The 27,873-nt window shown below is 42.0% G+C and overlaps 1 protein-coding gene across 1 annotated transcript; it reads left to right on the top strand.

Annotated features, from left to right (window-relative positions):
- Window positions 1-4,042: 4,042 nt before the first annotated feature.
- Window positions 4,043-17,798, top strand: LOC124270757 (putative uncharacterized protein FLJ46204; the record flags this gene model as incomplete). The annotated part of the gene is given in 8 exon segments (XM_046705795.1): window positions 4,043-4,096; window positions 8,102-8,146; window positions 13,865-13,918; window positions 14,186-14,312; window positions 14,315-14,360; window positions 14,704-14,776; window positions 15,277-15,393; window positions 17,681-17,798. Coding segments are annotated over 8 exon segments (634 nt in total), but the record flags the coding sequence as incomplete, so codon positions are not given.
- Between the last annotated feature and the right edge of the window lie 10,075 nt (window positions 17,799-27,873).

The raw sequence follows: 27,873 nt of genomic DNA, 5'->3' as shown, positions 1-27,873 counted from the left end.
TGCAATATAAAAACAGTCGATTTTCATAAACATCTGAGTTTAATCTTCACGTCTAACGGGAGCTGGCATCATCATATTGAAAACATTATCAAAAAGACATCTAAAATGATTGGAGCATTTCGGAAATTAAAGTTCTTATTAAATAGAACAACACTAGCGAAAATATATACTGTATTCATAAGGCCACTTTGAGTACGCATGCGAGGTATGGGATGGATGTTTAATTGAACAAGCTAATAGATTAGAAAAACTTCAACTTGAAGCAGCGCGCATAGTTACTGGTCTTCCAAGATATGCATCTTCCAGTTCATTGTATTACGAAACGGGATGGGATTTACTTTCTGAGAGAAGAGAAGACCAAAATTAACATTATTTTATAAAATTAAAAAATGCCTGACACCAGTTTTTCTTCAAGATTTACTCCCACCTGTAGTTAGCAACCAGACAAGTTATGAGTTAAGAAACTGAAATAACTTTAGTCAACCATATACAAGACTGAGGTACTCAACGTCATCTTTTATTCCATCAACAGTTAAAGTGTGGAATAATATTCCCTTAGCTATTAGAAATTGCGACTCTGTTGCCACGTTTAAATCTTATATCCACGTGAAGGAAAATTTGCACCTATATATTATTCATATGGAATAAGGAAGTTCAATGTTATGCACACTAGATTAAGATATATGACGAGTACACTTAATTATGATTTATATAGAATAAATGTAAAAAATGACGCATCATGTCAATGTGGCCATAGATGTGAGAATGTTTTTCATTACTTCCTTGAATGTCCTTTGTATACTATTCAAAGACATAAACTGTTAAAATCTTTAGAACATATTGTCAAAAATAGAACACTGATTGATATTAATCTTCTCTTACAAGGCAATGCAGGTCTCTCAATCACTGACAACCAGAATGTTTTCAAATATGTACATATCTATATCTCTCAAACAAAACGCTTTCTCAGTTAACATCTGTTGTACATATCCTAGCCTATGTCTGTCACTTGTGTACTTTGTTGTAAGATGAATTGTGTAATTATCTGGAGAGGGCTTTTCTAAGTTGGATAACTTGTGCCCAATCCTTTTCTTGAATGAATAAAATATGTTTAAAACAAAAAACTGTGTTGTTTCTGGTGTTGTTGTTTTTCATGAAAAGAGGTACTATTTCAAACACATCCTTATTTCCCGCAGATATAACCGAGGAACACTTTGACCATCATAGTAACGAGGAGATCAGGAGGGTGTATATCTTCATTCTCAAACGCAACTGTCATGTCCCAGACGTCAAGATACAGCACCTGGTCATACAGATTTACAAACTCCCTTTTCAGGATATTTTCATAAGCAGGACCCCACATACCACCCAGAGGTGTTATTGGTGTAGGTACGGAAAATTTATGTGGACCTTTGATGACAATTTTGACATCAGGAGAACGTTTCAGAAGGTTTACTATTGCAAGTCTTGTTCTGAGGACACGAGCTCTGTAGATGTGGATTGGGGTAAAATGGAAATGAGCATAAAGATTAAAAAGAATGATATCATTTGATCCAGATGGTATGTCATCCAAGCGAGCAGACACTGGCTGGGTGATTATTCTATTAGCTTTGGCAAACCACATTGGGAACCCATGGGGCAACAGGTATACTGTATAGTTATATTTGGTGTGGTGCGCCTCGCATATTGTTGGCCCATCGTAAAAGTTTCGTTTCTTGCTCTTCTTGCCCTCCGGGGGACCTTTTGTAATGGTGAAACCTAACATCGAATAAAGCGCTCCAAATATTTGTCTGACGGTGGAGTCGCCAAACAACTTGAGAGTTCTGTTGGCCAAACATTGATTATACATGTCAACAGGGACGCTGTTCCGACATGATAGAGGGCGCCACGTGTTGTTGTAGGAGAAGCCGACAGGTGGCGTTGCCAACCAGGTATCCCGGAAGCTCCTTCGACCACAAGGGATTGTAGGAGACACAGCGAGGTCTTTCCCTGCTAAACAAAATACAAATGCACTTTGAATTATATACGTAACAAAAGAAGCAAATATATGCACAGTAAATGATGAACTTTGTCTTGAAAAAGAAATAAGCTTTTCAGTATATATAAACAAAATAGAGACTTAAAAAGTATTCATAAATTAGCCGGCTTCAGAAAGAGTCCACACAATTCTGAATATCAGCTATTACAAACCACCAGACCACCAGAGAATAGCTAGTCTGAATTATCCCCCAAAATCCTTTGGACATATAACGTTTCATTAAACACTCCGAAAGTTTATTACGGTAGAACATAGGAAACTTGTCATTTTTTTAAAGTGTTGCGACTCACCAAACACACACACAACACATTGATATAGCTGTAAAAAATGATTTATATAATTACAAAACAGTTTTTATACAATGATATATCCAAACATACCGTGTGGTTTGGACGATATATTTATTGTGGTAAAGTCCGAGAGATACTCTGTGGATCTCCATCTGAAACATATTGCGCTGCTCTGTTCAACAATGAAATACAATGTAGTGAGTATGATTTAAGGCCCCCTTTAGCAATATTGCAGAAACATCACAGCGAGTGGCACAAGAAATGGGTTTCACACATTTTACTGATGTGGTGATTCGAACCCGGTCTTCGGTGTGACAAGCGAACGCTTTAACCACTTGGCAACCTCACTGCTCCCAACAGCCAAATCAGGTAAAATCGGGTTTAACGGGATGTTCAAGATTCCTAATATAGCAACATGTGTGTGTGCGTGTGTGTGCGTACGTGTGTGCGTCTGTGTGTGTCTGTTGTAGTGCTGCAAATAAGGATGGCGACTCCACTCAGAGACTCCAGCCTTTGTTTTGTTGCCTTAAAGCCAAGATTCGGTGAGTCGCTCAACCACACACTCAACCACACGATCAAAAACACTCAACCACACACTCAACCACACACTCAAACTCACACTCAACCACACACTCAACCTCACACTCAACCACACACTCAACCACACACTCAACTACACACTCAACCACACACTCAACCACACACTCAACCTCACACTCAACAATACACTCAACCCCACACTCGACCACACACTCAACCAAACACTCAACCAAACACTCAAACACAAACTCAACCACACACTCAAAAACACACTCAACCTCACACTCAAAAACACACTCAACCACAAACTCAACAACACACTCAAAAACACACGCAACCTCACACTCAACCTCACACTCAACCACAAACTCAACCACACACTCAAAAACACACTCAACCACACACTCAACCTCACGCTCAACCACACACTCAACCACACACTCAATCACACACCCAAGCACACACTCAACCACACACTTAACCACGCACTCAAAAGCACACTCAACACTCAACCACACACTCAACCTCACACTCAACCACACACTCAACCCCACACTCGACCACACACTCAACCAAACACTCAAACACAAACTCAACCACACACTCAAAACCACACTCAACCTCACAATCAAAAACACACTCAACCACAAACTCAACAACACACTCAAAAACAGACTCAACCTCACTCAACCTCACACTCAACCACAAACTCAACCACACACTCAAAAACACACTCAACCACACACTCAACCTCACGCTCAACCTCACGCTCAACCACACACTCAACCACACACTCAATCACACACCCAAGCACACACTCAACCACACACTTAACCACGCACTCAAAAGCACACTCAACACTCAACCACACACTCAACCTCACACTCAACCACACACTCAACCTCACGATCAACAATACACTCAACCTCACACTCAACCTCACACTCAACCACACACTCAACCACACACTCAACCACACACTCAACCACACACTCAAACACACACTCAACCTCACACTCAACCACAAACTCAACCACACACTCAAAAACACACTCAACACTCACACTCAACCTCACACTCAACCACAAACTCAACCACACACTCAACCACACACTCAACCTCACGCTCAACCACACACTCAATTACACACTCAACCACACACTCAACCACACACTCAACCACACACTCAACCACGCACTCAACTGCACACTCAACCTCTACCACACACTCAACCACACACTCAACCACACACTCAACCACACACTCAACCACACACTCAACCTCACACTCAACCACACACTCAACCACACACTCAACCACACACTCAACCTCACGCTCTCAACCACACACTCAACCACACACTCAACCACGCACTCAACTGCACACTCAACCTCTACAACACACTCAACCACACACTCAACCACACACTCAACCACACACTCTCACTACACACTCCAACCTTTCACACTCAACCACACACTCAACCACACACTCAACCACACACTTCAACCACACACTCAACCACACACTCAACCACCCACTCAACCACACACTTCAACCACACACTCTCAACCACGCACTTTCAACTGCACACTTCAACTCTCACGCTCAACCACACACTCAACTACACACTCAACCACACACTTCAACAACACACTTTAACCACACACACACCACAACCTTTACACTCAACCACACACTCAAACACACACTTCAACTTTCACACTTCAACCACAAACTCAACCACACTTCAACCACACACTTCAACTCTCATGCTCAACCACACACTTACTAATTACTTCTCAACCACACACTCAATCACACACTCAAACCACACACTTTCAACCACACACTCTCAACCACACACTTAAACACACACTCAACTTCTCACACTCTCAACCACACACTCAAAAAACACACTCAACTCTCACACTCAACTTCTCACACTTCAAATTCACAAACTCAACCTCACACTTCAACCACACACTTCAACTCTCACGCCTCAACCACACACACTTCACTACATACTTCAAATTCACACACTCAACCACACAATTTCAACCACACTTCAACCACGCAACTCCAACTGCACACTTTCAACTTTCTACTACACACTCAACTACACACTTAAACTTCACATACTTCAACTCAACTCACACTTAACCACACACTCAACCACACACTACACACTTCAACCACACACTAACACACTTCAACTCTCACGCTTCAACCACACACACTTCAACCACATACTCTCAAGAACGCAATTTCAATTGCACACATACTTCAACTTCTACTTCACACTCAACCACACACTTCAACACACACACTCAACTACACACTTCAAATTCACATACTTCAACTCTCACACTTCTCAACCTTCAATTCACACTACTTCAACCACATACTTCAACTACCTACTTCAACTACAATACTTTCAACTACCTACTTCAACCAACTACCTTCAACTTCACACTTCAACCACATACTTCAACCACATACTTCAATTGCACACTTCAACTTTCACGCTTCAACTACACTTCTACTACACACTTCAACCTAACACACACTCAACAAACACACTTCAACCACACACTCTTTACCACACACTTCAACTACACACTTCAAACACACACTTCAACTCTCACACTTCAACTACAAACTCAACTACATACTCTTAACCACACACTCTCAACTCTCACGCTTCAACCACACACTCACTACTATACTTTCAACCACACACTTCAACCACACACTTCAACCATGCACTTTCAACTGTAATTACTTCACTTCTACTTCACACTTCAACTACACACTTCAACTACATACTTCAACTACATACTTCAACCACACACACTTCAACCACATACTTCAACCACACACTTAAACTCACGCACTTCAACTGTACACTCAACTTTCTACTACACACTTCAACTACACACACTTCAACTACACATACTTCAACTACTGCACTTCAACCACACACTTCAACCACACACTTCAACCACACACTTCAACTACACACTCAAATACTCTAACCACACACTTCAACCACACACTCTTAAATTCACACACTACTTCAACTACACACTCAACCACACACTTCAACTACACACTTCAACCACACACTTCAAACCACACACACTCTCAACCACACACTCTCAACCACACACTTCAACCACATACTTCAATCTTTACACACTTCAACTACCTACTCAACAACTTACTTCAACTACACTTCAACCACATACTTCAACCATGTACTTCAACTGCACACTCTCAACCACACACTCTCAACCACACACTCAACTACACACTTCAACCACACACTTCAACAACATACTTCAACCACACACTTCAACCACACACTTTCAACCACACACTTCAACACACACTTCAACTCTCACACTTCAACTACACAACTTCAACCACACACTCAACCACACACTTCAACTCACATGCTCAACCACACACTTCAACTATACTTCTCAACCACACATTTCAATCACACACTTCAACCACACACTTCAACCACACACTCAACTGCAAACTCTCAACTTCAAATACACACTTCAACCACACACTTCAACCACACACTCAACCACACACTCTCAACCACATACTCTAACCACACACTTCAACCACACACTCAACCATCACACACTCAACACACACTTCAACCACACACTAATTTCAACTGCACACTTCAACTTTCTACCACACACTCAACCACACACACTTTTCAACTACTACTTCAACTATGCACTTCAACCACACACTTCAACCACACACTTCAACCACACACTCAACTACACACACTTCAACCACACACTTCACTACACACTCAAACCACACACTTCAACTCTCACACTCAACCACACACTTCAACCACACACACTTCAACCACACACTTTCAACTCTCACTCCAACTACACACTTCAACCACACACTTCAACCACGCACTCTCAACTGCACACTCTTCAACTCTCACGCTCAACCACACACTCAACTACACACTCAAGCACACACTTCAACACACACACACACTTCAACCACACACTTCAACCACACACTCCCAACTACACACTTCAACCACACTTAAACACACACAACTACACACTCCCACACACTCAACCACACACACTCTCAACTCACACACTCCTCAACCACACACTTTCAACCACACACTTCAACCACACACTTCAACCACACACTCAACTGCACACTCTTCAACTCATACGCTCAACCACACACTCTTCAACTACACACTCAACCACACACTCTACCACACACTTCAACCACACACTCAACCCACACACTCAACCACACACTCAACCACACACTCAACCAAATACACTTCAACCACACACTTCAACCACACACTTAACAACTGCACACTTCAACTCACATACTTCAACCACACTCAACCACACACTCAACACTCTCAACACACACTTCAACTACACACTCAACCACACACTTCAACTGCACACACAACTCTTCAACCACACACTTCAACTCCAATGCACTCAACTGCACACACTCAACCACACACTCCAACCACACACTCCCACCTACACACTCAACTGCACACTCAACCTCTACCTACACACTCAACCACACACTCAACCACACACTTCAACTACACACACTTCAAACCACACACTCAACCACACACTCAACCAACTCAACACACTTCAACCACACACTCAACCACACACTCAACCACACACTCAACCACACACACTCAACTGCACACTTCCAACCACAACTCTCTACCACACACTCAACCACACTCCAACTCAACCACACACTCAACCACACACTCTCAACCACACACTCAACAACACACTCAACCACACACTCAACCACGCACTCAACTGCACACAACTCACTCTACTCACACACTCAACCACACACTCAACCACACACTCAACACTCACAACTCACTCAACCACACACTCAACCACACACTCAACCACACACTCAACCACACACTCAACCACACACTCAACCACACACTCAACTGCACACTCAACCTCTACCACACACTCAACCACACACTCAACCACACACTCAACCACCCACACAACCACACACTCAACCACACACTAAACCGCACACTCAACCGCACACTCAACACTCACCGCACACTCAACACTCAACCACATACTCAACGACACACTCAATCACACACTCAACCACACACTCACCCACACACACAACCACACACTCAACCTCACACTCTACCACCCACACAACCACAAACTCAACCACACTCAACAACACACCCAAACTCACACTCAACCTCACACTCAACCTCACACTCAACCACACACTCAACCACACACTCAACCACACACTCAACCACACACTCAAACACACACTCAACCTCACACTCCCTAACCACAAACTCAACCACACACTCAACCACACACTCAACCTCACGCTCAACCACACACTCAATTACACACTCAACCACTCACTCAACCACACACCTACTTCACACATACTTCAACCATGCACTTTCAACTGCACACTCAACCTCTCTACCACACACACAAAATTCACACACTTCACCACACACTTCAACCACACACTCAACCACACACTCATTTTACCATCACACTCTCAACCACACACTCAACCACACACTCTAACTTAACTGTACACTCAACTTCTACTACACACTTCAACCACACACTTCAACTACACACTCAAGCACACACACTCAACTACACACACTTCAACCACACACACTCAAATACACTTCAACTCTCATGCTTCAAACCACACACCTCACTACATACTTCAACTACACACTTCAACTCACATACTTCAATACACATACTTCAACTACACTCTTAAATACATACTTCAAATACACACTTCAAGCACTCTAAATTAACTCACAAACTTCAACCATAATACTAACTACACACTTCAACTCTCATTGCCTAAATTCTAACACACACTCTACTTTCAATACACACTAAACCACACACACTTCAACTACACTTCTAATCACACACTTAACCATTCACTCTCAACCATACATAATTTCAAATACCTACTTCAACTTCTCTACTTCTTTAACTACCCACACAAATTCACAAACTCAAAATCCACACTTCAAATAAATACACCTAACTTCTACACTTCTCAACTCTCAATTTCAACTACATACTCTCAACCACATACACTCAACTGCACACTTCAACACTCCACTTCAACCACATACTTCAATGACATACTTTCAATCATGCACTTCAACTACACACTTCAACTACACACATACAATTCACACACTCTTTAAAACACACAACTACAAACTTACCATACTTTTAATAAATACACACCTAACTTCTTTTACACTCAACTCTCAATTTCTCAACTAAGCACACTTTAACTCTCACACTTCAACTTGCACTCTCAACCACACTTTCATTCCACAAACTCCCTCTCAACTCTCACACTTCAGCAAATACACTTCTACTACACACTTTTCAACCACACACACTCTCAACTTCTCACACTTCAACCACACACTCTCAATCACATACTAACTCTCACACTCTCAACCACACACTTCAACTACCTACACAACTTCACATACTCTAACAACACACTTCAACTGCATACTCAACTGCATACTCAAATACTCTCACTGCACACTTCACAACACTCACCACTATACTAATGGGTACATAATTTCAATCACACACTCTCAACCACACACTTTAACACCACATACATAACTACCTAACTTCAACTCTCATACTTTCAACACACCTACACACAACCACAAACTCAACCACACTCAACAACACACCTAACCACACACTTCAACTCTCACACTTCAACCACACACTTCAACCACACACTCTCAACCACACACTTCAACTTCAACCACACTTCAAACACACACTTCAACCAACTCTCACACTTGCCAACTCACAAACTCAACCACACACTTCCATAACCACACACTCAACTTCTCACGCACTCAACCACACACTCACTATACACACTCAACTACTACTTCAACCACACACTCTCAACCACACACTTTCAACTACACACTTCCAACTGCACACTCCCAACTCAACTCTACTACACACTTCAACTGTACACTCAGCCACACACTCAACTACACACACACTCCAAATCCACATACTCTCCCTACACACTACTTCACTCCCACACTCTCAACCACACACTTCAACTGCACACTCAAACTCTACCACACACTTCAACTGTACACTTCAACCACACACTCCAACCACACACTCCAACCACACACTCAACTACACACTCAACTACACACACTCAACCACATGCACTTCAACCACACACTCAACTCTCTACTACACACTCTCAACCACACACTCTCAACCACACACACTCCAACCACACACTCAACCACACACTCACACACTCAACACACTCACACTTCAACACACTCAATTACACACTCAACCACACACTCTCAACCACATACTCAACCACACACTCAACCACACACTCAAACACACACTCAACTCTCACACTCAACCAGAAACTCAACCACACACTCCCAACCACACACTCAACTCCTCACGCTCAACCACACACTCAACCACACACTCTCCACACTCTCAACCACACTCAACTACACACTCAATCACACACTCAACCACACACTCACAACCACACACAACAAATCCCACTCAACTCTCACACTCAACCACACACAACCACACAAATCAACTTTCACACTCAAAGAACACACTCAACCACACACTCAACCACACACTCAACCACACACTCAACCACCCACTCAACTCCCTCACTCTCAACCACCCACACAAAACTTCCACAACACAAACTCAACTCTCACTTCAACAACACACCCAACCTCACACTCAACCTCACCCTCAACCACACACTCAACCACACACTCAACCGCACACTCAACACTCAACCACATACTCAACGACACACTCAATCACGCACTCAACCACACACTCAACCACACACACAATCACACACTCAAAAACACACACAAACCACAAACTCACCTACACACTTACAACAACACACACCCAACTCACACTTCAACTTTCACCTCAACTACATACACTTAACTCTCACACTCAACTCGTACCATACTTTCACACTCTCATCCACAAACTCAACCTCACACTCAGCAACACACTCTACCACACACTCAACCACACACTCAACCTCACACTCAACCACACACTCAATCACACACTCAACCTCACACTCAACCACACACTCAACCACACACTCAACCACACACACTTTCAACTGCACACTCCAACCGCACACTCAACACTCACCGCACACTCAACACTTCACCACATACTCAACGGCACACTCAATCACACACTCAACCACACACTCAACCACACACTCAACCACACACTCAACCACACACTCAACAGCACACTCAACCACACACTCAACCACACACTCAACCACACACTCAACCACACACTCAACCACACACTCAACCACACACTCAACCACACACTCAACCACACACTCAACCACACACTCAACCACACACTCAAATCCACACACTCAACCACACACTCAACCACACACTCAACCACACACTCACCCTCAACACTTCAACCACACTCAAACCACACACTTCAACCCACACACTCAAACTCACACACTCAAATCCTCACACACACTTCAACCCACACACTCTACAACCACACTTTTAACCACACACTTCAACCACCACACTTCAACTGCACACACTCTCAACTTCTACTCACACACTTCAACCACACTCAACCACTCACTTTCAACTAATGCACTTAAACCACATACTAAACCACACACACTCAACCACACACTTTCAACCACATACTTCAACCACACACTTCAACCATGTACTTCAACTGCACACTCTTTCCAACCTACTTAACCACACTCTCAACTACACACTCTCAACCACATTTCACTCTCAATCCAACTACACACACAACCACACATATTTCAACCACACATACTCAACTGCATACTTCAACTACACACTTCAACTACACACTTCACCACATACTCTCAACTGCACACTCAACTGCACACACTTTCTACTACATACTTCAACTACACACTTGGCAACCACACACTCAAATTCACACACTAACCACACACTTCAAATACAATACTCACACTCAACTACACACTCACTTCAACCACACACTCAATTGCATACTAAATCCACTACACACTTCAACTAACATACACCTTCACTACTCACTTCAACCATGCACTTCAACTACATACCTAACACACACTCTTAACCACACACTTCAACCATGCACCTTAACTGTACACTCTCTCTACTACCACACACTCAACCACACACTTCAACTACACACTTCAACTACTGCATACAACTACACATACTCTTAAACATACATACTAAACTGCACACTTCAATAGCACACTTTCAAACTTCACTGCATACTTCAATACTTCAAATTCATATACTTCAATGACACACTTAATTACACACTCTCAACCACACACTACCTACACACATACAACTACATACTTCAACTCTCACACTTCTACTACCCACACAAACTACAAATTAACCATACTTCAAATAAATACACCTTAACTCTCACACTTCAACTTCACACTTCAACTACACTCTTTAACTACACACTTCAACCACACACTATCAACTACACACTCAAATACACACTCAACTCTCTACACTCTTAACCACAAACTCTAACTACACACTCTAACCACACACTTCAACTTCACATGCTCAACTACACACTTCAACTACATACTCAACCACACACTCTCAACCACACACTTTTCAACTACACACTCTCAACTACATACTTTTCAACTGTACACTACTCAACTTCAACTACACACATAAATTACACACTTCAACTCACACTTTCAACCACACTTCCCAACTACACACTCACTATACAACTACTAACTACACACTCTAACCATGCACTCAACTGCACACTTCAACTTTTCTACTACACTTCAACCACACACTTTCAACTACACACTTTCAACTACACACTTCAACTACACACTTCACCACACACTCTAAACACACACTCAACTCTCACGCTCTACCACACACTACTTCAAATTACACACTCAACCACACACTTCAACCACACACACTCACTCTAACTACACACTTCAAACTACATACTCAAATACACACTTCAACTCTACACTCAACTACAAACTTCAACCACATATATTTCAACTACACACTCTCAACTCTCACGCTTCAACCACACACTCTCACTACACACTTTCACTTCAACTAACTACACTTTCAACTCACATACACTACTCTAACCACACACTTCAACTACACACTCTAACTACAACTACACATACAAATTCACTCTAACTCTCACTTGTCACTCTCTACACAATCACACAACTTCAACCACACTTCAACAACACACCTAACCTCACACACTCACAACTCACTACCTCTCAACTACACACTTCAACTACACACTCTCAACTGCACACTTTCACACTCTAACAACCACATACTTCAATGACACACTCTCAATCACGCACTTCAACCACACACACTCCAACCACACACACACAATCACACACTAAAACACACACAACCACAAACTCTACCCACACTTTCAACAACACACCCAAATCCTCATTTCACTCAACTCTCACCCTCTCAACCTACACACTTAACTCTCACACTCAACCCACTGGCCTGCACTCTCAACCACACACTTCTCATCCACAAACTCAACTCTCACACTCAGCAACACACTTCTACCACACACTCAACAACTCACTTCAACTCAACTCACACTCAACTACACACTTCAATCACACACTTCCAACTCTCACACTCAACCACACTTCAACCACACCTACACAACCACACACTCAAACCACACACTCAACCACGCACTCAACTGCACACTCAACCTCTACCACACACTCAACCACACACTCAACCACACACTCAACCACCCACACAACCACACACTCAACCACACACTAAACCGCACACTCAACCGCACACTCAACACTCACCGCACACTCAACACTCAACCACATACTCAACGACACACTCAATCACACACTCAACCACACACTCACCCACACACACAACCACACACACTCAACTCTCACACTTCTACTACACCCACACAACCACAAACTCAAATCCACACTCAACAACACACCCAAACTCACACTCCAACCCTCACACTCAACTCACCACACACTCAACCACACACTCAACCACACACTCTCAACCACACACTCAAACACACACTCAACTCTCTCACACTCTTCAACCACAAACTCAACCACACACTCAACCACACACTCAACCTCACGCTCAACCACCACACTCACAATTACACACTCAACCACACACTCTCAACCACACACTCAACCACACACTCAACCACGCACACCCAACTGCACACTCAACCTCTACCACACACACAACCACACACTCCTCCAACCACACACTCAACCACACACTCAACCACACACTCAATTAATACACTCTCAACCACACACTCAACCACGCACTCAACTGCACACTCAACCTCTACTCCACACACTCAACCACACACTCCTCAACCACACACACTCAAGCACACACTTCAACCACACACTCCCAACCACACACTCAAACACACACTCAACTCCTCACGCCTCAACCACACACTCACCATACACACTCAACCACACACACTCAACCACACACTCAACCACACACTCAAACACACACTCAAACACACACTCAACTCCTCACACTTCAACCACAAACTCAACCACATACTCAACCACACACTTCAACTCTCACGCCTCAACCACACACTCAACTACACACTCACTCAACCACACACACTTCAACCACACTTCTTCAATCACACACTCAACCACACACTCTCAACCACACACACAACCACCCACTCAACTCCCTCACTCTCAACCACTCCACACAACCACAAACTCCAACCACACTCAACAAATAACACCCAACTCCTCACACTCAACTCTCACTCTCAACCACACACTCAACCACACACTCCAACTGCACACTCCAACACTCCAACCAGCATACTCCAATGACACACTCCAATCACGCACTTCAACCACACACTCAACCACACACACAATCACATACTCAAAAAACACACACAACCACAAACTCAATGCACACTTTTAACAACACACCCAACTCTGGCTACTCTTCCAACTTCTCACTTTCTCAATCTACATACTTTTAACTCTCACACTTCAACTCGTACTTCAACTACACTTCTCATCCACAAATCTCAACTCTCACACTCAGTAACACACTTTTACTACACACTTTCAACCACACACTTCAACTTCACTCTCAACTACATACACTTCAATACACACTCAACTCTCACACTCTCAACTACACACTCAACTACCTACACAACCACACACTTCAACTACATACTCTCAACTTCTGCATAATTTCAACTGCACACTTAAGCAATACTCTACTGTAAGCACTTCAACACTCTACCATATACTAAATGGCATACTCTAATTACACATACTCAACTACATACTCTCAAATCTCACACACAAAACTACCTACTTCAACTTTCACACTTCAACCACCCACATATGCTCCACAAACTCAAATTCATAATTACTCAACAACACACTCTAACCTTACACTTCAACTCTCACACTTCAACCAAGCACACTTCAACCACATACACTAACCACACACACTTCAACTACACACTCAAAACATACTTCACTTCACACTCTCAACTACAAACTCAACTACAAACTTCAACTACACACTTCAACCACACACTTCCAACCCTCTACAAGCCTCAACCACATACTTCAACTACATACTTTCAACTACTAATACTCAACTCACTATACACTTCAACCACACACTCTCAACCATGCACTTCAACTGTACCACTCAACTTTCTACTCACACACTTTCAACTGTACTCAGCTACAGCACACTTCCAACCACACACTTCAACCACACACTCTCAATGGCACACTTCAACTCCCTACACTCTCAACCATGTACTTTCAACTGCATACTCAACTTTCTACTACATAATTTCCAACTGTATACACTCCAACCACACACTCAACCACACACTCCAACCACACACTCTACTACACTTCAACCTCTACACACTCAACCACGCACTCTCAACCACACACTCAACTTTCTACTACACACTCTCAACCACACACTCACAACCACACACTTACAACCACACACTCAAACCACATACTTTCAACCTTACACACGCTCAACCACACACCATACTCTACACACTTCAACCACACACTCAAACCACATACACTCAACCACACACTCAAACCACACACTTCAAACACACATAATTTCCAACTCCTACACACTGCCAAATTCACAAACTTCAACTACACACTCAACCACACACTTCAACTCTCACGCTGCTAACCACACTACTCAATTACACTCTAACCACATACTTCAACTTCACATACTCCAATCATACATACTCAACCACACACTCAACCATACATACATACACATAACTCTACTCTAACCTCAAGCACTTCAACTACCTACACAACAACCACAAAATCAACTACACTTCAAGAATACACTCTAACTTTCACACTCTAACCATACTCATTTCCACACACATACAATTCACTCTACTTTCAACTCTCACTTTCCAACTACCTACACAACTCACAAATCCTAACCATACTCAAATAAATACACCCAACTCCTTACACTTCAACTCTCACTCTCAACCACATACTCAACTATACTCCTTTCAACTGCATACTCAACACTTCAACTACATACTTCAATGACATACTCTAATCACGCAGCACTCAACCACACACTTAACCACACACACAATCACATACTCTAAAACACATACAACCATACAAACTTACACTTACACTAAATAACACACCTAACTTTCACACTCACTCTCTAATTTCTCAATCTACATTACTTTTAACTCTCACACTCTCAACTCTTGCACTTCAACCACACTTCCTCATCCACAAACTCAACTCTCACACTTCAGCAACATACTTTCACTACATACACACACTTCAACCACACACTTCAACTCTCACACTCTTCAACCACATTTACTCTAATCAAGCCACACACTCCAACTCATTACACCTAACCACACACTTTCTAACCTACCCACACAAATTTCATACACTTCCAACCACACACTCTAACTGCACAACTTCCAAACTGCACACTTCAACACTTCACTGCACACTTCTCAATACTTCACTATATACTTCAATGCATACTCTCAATCACACACTCAACCACACACTTCAACCACACACACACAACTACCTACTCAACTCTCACACTCAACTACCTACACAAATTCCACAAACTCAACTTACACTTTTTCCAAATAAATACACCCAACTCTCACACTTCAACTCTACACTCTCAAACTCCACACCACACTCAACCACACTCTCAACCACACACTGTCAACCACACACCTAAAACACACACTCTAACTCTCACACTCTCAACCACAAACCTTCAACTACACACTTCAACCACACACTTCCAACTCTCACGCCTAACCACACTCAATTACACACTCTCAACCACTCTACTCTCAACCACACACTTCCAACCACACACACCTTCAACCACCCATTGCACTCAACAACTGCATACAATCCAACTCTCTACCACACACTCCAACTCGTACACTCACAGCCAACTGCACACTCAACCACACACTCAACCACACACTCTACTACACACTCAACCCCTACACTTCAAACTTCATGCACTTCAACTGCACACTCAACTCCTCTACCACACACTTCCAACTGTACACTCAACCACACACTCCAACCACACACTCCACTACACACTCAACCCCACACTCCAACCACGCACTCAACCACACACTCAACTTCTACCACACACTCAACCACACACTCAAACCACACACTCAACCACACTCAACCACACACTCTCAACTCTCACGCTCAACCACACACACCACTTACACACTTCAACCACACACCTCAACCACACACTCAACTACACACTCCTCAACCACACACTTCAAACACACACTCCAACCTCACGCTTTCAACCACACCTCTCAATTATACACTCAACCACACACTCCAACCACACACTCCAACCACACACACCAACCACATCCACACAAACACACACTCAACTTCCTCTACACTCTCAACCACAAACCTTCAATCCACACACTCTTCAACCACACACTCCAACCCTCACGCCTCAACCACACACTCACACCACACACTCCAACCACCACACTCAACCACCACACTCCAATCATACACACTCAACCACACACTCAACCACACACACACAAATAACCCACTCAACCTCACACTCTTTAAATCCAAGCACCCACACACAACCACAAATCAACCATACTCTCTTAAGAACACACCCAACCCTCACACTCCAAACTCACACTCCACACTCAAATCCACACTTCAATTAACACACTCTCAACTACACTCTAAACATACTCCAACTCTCATACTTTCAACCACACAAACTCTCAGCAACCACATACTTCAAATCCACACATTTCAACCTCACTGCTTAACCACACACTCAATTACTACATCACTTCCAACACACTTCAAATTCACATACTAACCACATACTTTCAAATGCACTAAACTGCACACTTCAACCTCTACCACACTCTTCAACTGTACACTCTCAACTTACACATATACTTCAAATTTCACACTCCCAACTTAACTCTACTAACCACACAACTAACCACTACAATTTCAACCATACAATTTCAACTGCACACTCATACTTCAAGCTAAATGCATAATAACAACATAATAATTTAGTACTAACTTGGATACTCTAATTTCTACACACATACTTCACCACACTTCAATTACACACTTCTTAACCACATACTTACTTCCAACTCTAACTTCTACTTTTACACTTCAACTACATACTTCAGCTACATACTTTCTAACTACATACACTCAACCACATACTTTCAACCACATACTTCAACCACACACTTCAAATACATCCTACGCTCAACACACACTCTCACTACACTTAACCACACAAATTCCCAAATCCACACTCTTAAACCACATACTTTCAACTCTCACACACTCTCAACTCTTACACTAAGCTCTTCAAATCAAACATAAACTCAACTCTTCACACTACTTACTCAACCACACACTTAACTCAAGCACACTTTTAAATTCTACATACTCTAAATAAGCACTTCAACCACACACTCCATTCACACACTCAACCATACAATCTCCACCACACTCACAACTTACACTCTACTCTACCTGTTACCTACATAACCAGCAAATCAAATCAACTCCACTTGCACACCTAAACCTCATTTCCAACTTCATACACTTCAACCACACATGTCTCACCATACATAAATTCACTCTCAACTTCTCCAACAATTACAAACTCATACAAACTCTCAACAACACACCCAACAAATACACCTCAACTCTCATACACACTCAACTTACCTTAACCATACTTCAATATTAACACATACTTAATTTCACAACTGCATACTCAAACACAAAACCACATATACTTAATGACACACACTTCCAATCATGCACTCCAACTACACACTCCAACCACACATACAATCACACACTCTCAAAATACACACAACCACAAACTTCACCTACACTTAATAAATACACTCCAACTCTCACTCAACCTCAATTTCTCAACTCTACACACTTTAACTCTCACACTCTCAACTCTCGTACTTTCAACCACTTCTATCCATCCACCTTAACTCCTTAACTTCTCAGTAGCACTTCAGTAACACAATTTCTACCACACACACTTCAACTCTGGCTACACTTCAACCACTCACACTCTCAAATTCACACATACTTCAATTTCACACTCAACCTCATACACTCAACCACACACACTCAACCACCATACACAACACACACACCTTAACCACATAATTTCAACTTGCACACTCTCAACTTCTGCACACTCAACACTTCACTGCATTAATTTCCAACATTTCTACCTACATACTAATGGGTACACTTCAATTACACATCTAACCACACACTCTAAACCACATACATACAAATTACCTACTCAACTCACATTCAACTACCTACACAATACATAAACTTTAACTACATACTTCAACAACATACTCTCAACTAAATACACTCCAACTCTCACACTTCCAACTCCACACACTTTCAACCACACACTTCCAACCACACTTCAACCATACTTTCAAACACACACTTCAACTCTCACACTTCAAATCTTACAAATTCTCAACCACACACTTCCAACCACACACTCAACTTTCACGCTCTTTAACCACACATACCTACTTTGGCATACACTGTCAACCACTTACTAACCACACACTCAACTTCAAAACACTCTCAACCATGCACTTCCAACTGCACACTCCAACTCCTACTACATACACAACTTCAACTGTACACTCAGCCACACACTCCAACCACATACACTTCACTACACACTTCTCAACTCCTACACTAAATACTACACACTCCAACTCCTACACTTCAACCACATGCACTCCCAACTGCATACTTCCAACTTCTACCACACACTCAACTGTGTACACTCTCAACCACACACTTCCAACCACACACTCAACCACACACTCTACTAAGCACACTTCAACTCCTACACTTCAACCACGCACTTTCAACCACACACTTCAACTTCCTACTACACCACTTCAACCAGCACACACTCCAACCACACACTCAACCACACACTCAACCACACTCTCAACCTTACGCTTCAACTACACACTTTCAACTACACACTCAACTACACACTCTAACTACACACTTAACTACACACACTCCAACCACACACTTCAAACATACACTTCAACTCTCACGCCTCAACTACACACTCACTACACACTCTAACCACACACTCAACTCAACCACACACTTCCAACCACACTCAACCACACACTCAAACACACACTCAACTCTCACACTCATAACCACAAACTCAACCACACACTCAAGCAACCACACTTCCCAACTCCCTTACGCCAACCACACTCTTTCACTCTCATACACTCAACCACACTCACTTCAACCACACACTCAATCACACACTCAACTACACACTCAACCACATACACAACAACCCACTCAACTCTAAGCACTCAACCACACCCACACAACCACAAAATCAACTACACTTCAAGAAATACACCTAACTCCCTCACACTCCCAACTCCTCACACTTCCAACCACACTCTCAACCACACACTCCAACCACACTTCAACCACACACTCAAAACACATACACTCTTCAACTCCTCACACTCAACCACAAAACTTCAACCACACACTTCTCACCACACACACTCAACTCTCACGCCTCAACCACACACACTACTAATTTCACTCACACACTTCAACTACACACTTCAACCACACACTTCAACTACATACTCAAATCAATGCACCTAACTCTACAACTTCCTCTACTACACACTTCAACTGTACACTCTTCAACTGTACACTCTCAACCACACACCCCACTCAACAACACTACACTCAACCACGCAATTTCACTTACACACTCCAACTCTACACACACAACCACGCACACTCAACTGCACACTCAACTCTTTCTAACCACACTCAACCACACACTCTCAACCACACACTCAACCACACACTCCAACCACACACACTCAACCAACTCACGCTGCAACCACACACTCACACTCAACCCTACACTCAACCACACACTCAACCACACACTCAACCACACACTCAACCACACACTCAAACACACACTCAACTCCTTTGTACCCAACCACAAACTCAACCACACACTCGCCAACCACACACTCAACCCCTCACACGCTCAACCACATACTTTCACTACACACTCTCAACCACACTCAATCACACACTCAACCACACACTCAACCACACACACAACAACCCACCTAACCTCACACTCAACTTCACCCACACAACCACAACTCAACCTCACACTCAACCACACCCAACCTCACACTCAAACACACACACTCCAACTCACACACTCAACCACACACATTCCCACCCTCACACTCCAATCACAGTAGACTCAACCACACACTTCCAACCCTCACACTCCCAACCACACAACCACAAACTCAACCACACATCTCAACCACACACTCAATCACACACTCAACCTCCTCACACTCAACCTCACACTCCAACTCCCACTCCTCAACCACACACCAACCAGCACACTCAACCCTCACCCCCAACCACACACCTCCCAACCACACACACAGCCACACACTCCAACCACACACTCAGCCACACACTCAGCCACTACACTCAACCAAACACACAACCACACTTTCCTCAACCACACACTCCAACCACATACACACAAACCACACACTCAACCACACACTTCAAGCACACTCTCTTAACCTCCTGTCAGTTGCCACCTACTCATCTCAAAACCCGTGCAGATCCGGGTTAGAATTGATCTTTCAGCAACCCATGCTTGTCGTGTAAGAGGCGACTAACGGGATCGAGTGGGTCCGACTCCACTGATTCTGGCTGGACAATATGTCACTGTATCGCAAAATGTGCGTAGATCGATGCCTGCGTTGTTGATCACTGGATTGTCTGGTCCAGACTCGATTATTTACAGACCTCCGGCATATAGCAGGAACATTAAGGGAGTGTGCGGTGTTAAAACAACAACCAAACAAACAATCCAAAGCCAAGCAATCTAGACAGAGTACTTATAAAGGCCGAACTTAAACGTGCTTGTGAATATTAAGGCAATTACTATATACTCTGGCATCTGTCAAAAAGGATTATGTATATGATTGCTCCCGTTTAAAGTCACACTGCCAAAAATGCTATTGGTGCCCGGAAAACATGAAAATAGGGCTAAAACGTTATTTTGTTATTCCAAGGTTGATAATAATATTGTCTGACAACCAAACTGTACACGGAGTGTCGAGTTAAAGATCGGGTGAGAGAATACTTACGCTGCAAACCATCTCGTGCCGGCCCAAAGGTCATATGCTGTGGGAGGTAAAGAAGTTTCTAGTCCAGTCTCTGCACCCAATCCCTTTGCATTCTTTGGCTTCCCACAATAGAATGGGATGCCGAAATATGTCGGCAGTCAGATTAAGCAAAAGGGACGTATTTTCTGCTGTATTTGCACTTCCATGTGACCGCTTGTAATCTCAGCTTCGAAGTATTTGATCTGAAATGTGCATTCAATTTGTTTCCCAAAATATCCATTCTGGAAATGAAATATCTATATGGTCCATTCTTTCCTTGATGAAACCATGGCAGTTCGAATTATGGCCCTTCTCCCTGTCCATTATGGTGCGCAGTAGAACCCAGCATACGTTCCATTTCCATTGTCGATAACACTTCCGGCGGAAGCAGCGCCATGGTTGCGGACCTTTCATCCACACGACTAACATACATCACCACCACATGTTTTGGTCTCTTCCAGTGCGATCGAATAGAACACAACAAGTTCACCTCGGACCGTTTCATTAAGTTGATATTGCCCCTATACACCTAAATCCAACGATATACGTGACATGGATCCTGAAGCGTGGAGAGCTTTGTTACTTCATTCAATACACTGGAAACCAACAATACTAAATAGGTCAGTTCTGTAGTATAATTATTACTCACAAACAATCTCTATCGTAACAAACATTTCTGGCACACAAGTTTCTGAATCGATGATCACTTTCTCTGAGAGAGATGGAACTGCTAAGACACACACACTACACCACTCAAGAAAAGAGAGGAGTAGGACTTAAAAGTTTTAAGCTTTCGCTTTAGCAATATTCCAGCAATATCACGGCAAGGGGACACTCAGAAATGGGCTTCACATTGTACCTATGTGGGGAAGCGAAACCTGGTCTCCGGCGTGAAGCGAACGCTTATCCATCTCAGGGCCAAATCTCCCACCGCCCCAACAAAATAGAGCCACCAAATGAGCTGAACAATGGAAAAGAGGAGGCCAAAGTCCAGTGTAAGGGATCTTGCATGCATGTATGTAACCCAGTGAATGTCCCTGTGTTTGGATGTGTTTTGTCACAGTCCTTTGCGCATCATTATCAGGAGAGCACAAATATCAATTTCTTGTGTTGTGACAGAGCTGAAACAGGCAATTTGTATTATGACAGCATTAAAACAGGCAATTCGAAGTCTTGGACAGAAGGAAAGCCAGGCAATTTGTGTTTTGACAGAGTGAAACAAGCAATTTGTGTTATGACAGATTGGAAATAGGCAATTTGTGTTGTGACAGATTGAAACAGGTAAATTGGCTAGACAGTGAGGAAACAGTTAAGCTGTGTTCCGGGCTGAGTCAACAGGCAGTTGTGTTAGTAACAGAGTGAAATATGCAGTTTAGGCTAGACAGAGTGAAACAGTCGGTTTGTGTTGTGACAGGACTGAGTGAAATAATAATTAGTGTTGTGACAGAAAGGAAACAAGCAATTTAGGTTCTCACGCTATCAGCCAACACAAACCGTGCCTGTTCCACCCTTTCAGTTGAGCATAAATCGCCTGTTCCATCTCTGTTCATTACACAACTGTATGTTTCAATCTGTGACAGCACAAATTGCCTCGCTTCTAATCTACAACACAAACTCCCCCGTTTCAAACCTTACTAAATATGCAACGTGATTCTGTAGTAGTATATCAACATTGTTCTAAATCTGCCTGCTTGTGTAAAGAAACTATCATCCCAACAGTGCAGGCTACTAGGTGCAGGAAAATTACCCTCTTCTCTCAATATCAGATGAAAATTAACTCCAAAGCAGTATTAGGTTAGCAGAATATCTTGAAAATTCTGGAAAATTAAACTACATCTATTCCTGGAGATTTTGCTGGAGCTGGAAGGCTTGTTTATGCTTATCTTAAATCTCTTCTGGTATTGAGAGTCAAGTGAATTACTTTTGTAAGGTAACTGTTTGGGCCATTGGTGAAACCTCCTGTCCCATAAACCCTCAGAATTAAAGAACGCCTAGCACCAACCAAGAAATCAGACTGTAAATCAAGCTTATCTCAGAACACATAATCATCTGTCCTAATCACAACATTGAATGGGACAATGTAGAAATATTATTATAAAAAACACAACTCTCCAGGACTTCCCCTTCAAAGAAAAACTGGCAGAAGCAGTTCAAATCCAAGCCGACACAAACCCTCAATCAACAGAGAGACCAAGGGAGCCCCCATTCCATCCGGCCTACAACAGAACTGATAAAACAACAGAACAGAGCACTCTAGCCATCTCTTTCTTTGCTAATTAATCCTATCATTTGCCATGTATATCATCTTGTTCTGGCCTCCCTCAACATTGGCTTCCTCCCATTGTTATTGTATTATTACTTATTCCATTGTTGTTAAGTTAACTCTTTGATGTACTCCACCATGTTGTCTCTACTTAATCCCTTTCATGTGTATATATAAGTCGGTTCTGTGCTTGTATTACTTTTACTCTTGCTTGACAACGGTATACGAAGCTATACTGAAACGTCGCAGCATAATAAATAAAGACGTTAAGTGCTATCCATAAAACATCATACTTTTTCTATTATCCATCAGCTTCTAAAATGCCAATCAAACAGATTATATGTATGTGGGTTACATCGAAGATGAATTTTTCACTCAATTTGGGTGAACCAAAATGCAAACTTATGCAGATGAATTGCATGAGGATCATGCATCAAATTGCTGAAAACATGCGCAAATAACGTGCATGTGAAACAGCTAAGTGTTTTGGTGTAAAGTTTTGTTAAGAATTAGATGAATTTCCACTTGAGTTTCATCAGTTATTGAACCTATGACAATAATCTTTCAACGCCACGAATTTGTTTTTACAATACATCAGTTCATGTAAACAGTACCTTTAAAACAGTATGGAATCATTTTGCAAAATCTAGCTTAGAACAGTTGACTGAAGTAAGTGGCTACATTTACACTAGGGAGTGAGTCTAAACTTCGGATGGTTAGTATATATTTTATATTCTGTTTCTCTTTCTAATGTGCAGTGCGTTTGTGCCTGCAAAAGACATTGTATTTATTAATTCTTTAATTTATTATATTGTTCCAATGATGCTTTATCTTTATTGCTTTCTAAACTTGTCCAAGGATTTGCAGCGTCCAGTTTCAAGTTTTCTAAGATTCATCATCATACCAATGATAGTAATCATTTTCATATAATTCCACACTTTCTTTTCATATCTGATCCTGCGAGACAAAGGGCGTCTAAATAAAGCAAATGGCTAGTATCAATAATACATGTAAAAGCACTCCTCGACTGGACTTGTCTAAAATATCTTGTACAGGATCTATTACAATATCTTTGGCTAAATCGTGTAGTTAATGTTCAAGTTGTTTTGATAGTATAAGTTAAACCTGTGTTATTATATGGGTCTGGAAATCTTGGGGTTCGAGGAGAGGGTAGGAAATCGGTTGAAATCTTTCACATTAACTTCCTGGTAAAATATGTTCTTGGTGTATGTAAGCAGGTTTCTAGTAATGGAGTTTTGAAAGCAGATTGCCGTAGGTTAAATAATATGTATGTTGGATTATCATGTCAGATGTATGTAAGGCTATTGGTGTATATTATTGAGGATGTCGGAGGATCGTTATCCAAAACAGTCTGCTTTACTCCCTGAGGAAATTAGATTTAGCTGGTAGAGTAACGTGGCTTCTTCTGTTAAATATTTGTTAAGTTCCTATGGGTTTTGTTTTCGGCGCTAGCCAGGATGTTGGTGATATTTCAGTTTATTATAGTTTTAAGAATGGTCAAATTGATTGTGTGATAAAACAGCATATTTTTGGCAATATAAAATTAATCTTCTCATTTCCATGTACTTTAAAGAAATTAAGTCACTTTTAAATGTTGAATATTATGTAAATTTCCAACAACCAAGTAACTGTTAGAAGAAACATTTACCTTCTCAGATTAAATTCCCTCCCTTCACGGGTGTAATACCATGTATAAGAGGTGCGAAATGTCAATACTGTATTGTGTGCATGTGAAGATGGGGTGAAATGAAAATGTTATACATTTTTGTTTGAGTGTACTTGCTTACAATGTACTTAGAGATAGCCATGTTCCTGTACATAGGCAGTTAAATGTAGTCGCTAATTATCATAATAATATATTAACTAGTAATTGTAGATATATTTCCTTGTAAATTGTTCATAAATTACATCAGAAGCTTCCTTTGCTTATAGAAAAAATGCTAAGCAACATTAGCCATTTAATTGAATTACTTTGTACAGTTGTTCCTATTCCACGAAAATGTACTCTGTTTTTGAATGTATTGTACATGGGCCGATGGCCTACAAACCGAAATAATAAAAGAAGAAATGAAGAAATGAATGAATACTATCGTACCAGTGCAGGTATCTAATAAAATCCAGAGCTGATGCGAGCATCTGATGTGTTCCAAAACATAAAAAATGAATGTCTTGATCTTAATTTGGGTGTCCTGAGGTATATCAGTGTTGTAGTTCCAAATGTGATATACTGTAGAATGTTTATTGGTGTTTCTTCGGCCCGGCCTAAACCATATATCAATGTTGTAGTTCTGGAGGAACTACGCTGAGTTGCATAATCACCTGACTGGTGTTGCTTTGTGCTGTTGTTGTTGTCGATGTTGTTGTTGTTGTGGTTGCTGGTTACATTTGTTACCCTGGGATGAGCTGTCTTCTAGAGCTGGGGATCAGGGCAAGCTTGGTTCATCCTAATTCTCAATCTCTACTTCCCATTAAAGGAAACCCTTCTGTCCGGATGTTCACTTTGTCTTCCAAGAGAGTTCTTGGTCT

Source organism: Haliotis rubra, unplaced genomic scaffold (genome assembly GCF_003918875.1).
Source record: "Haliotis rubra isolate DU_JTF1 unplaced genomic scaffold, ASM391887v1 Scf1544, whole genome shotgun sequence".
NCBI lineage: Eukaryota > Metazoa > Mollusca > Gastropoda > Lepetellida > Haliotidae > Haliotis > Haliotis rubra.
This window is presented reverse-complemented; position numbering and strand designations above follow the sequence as displayed.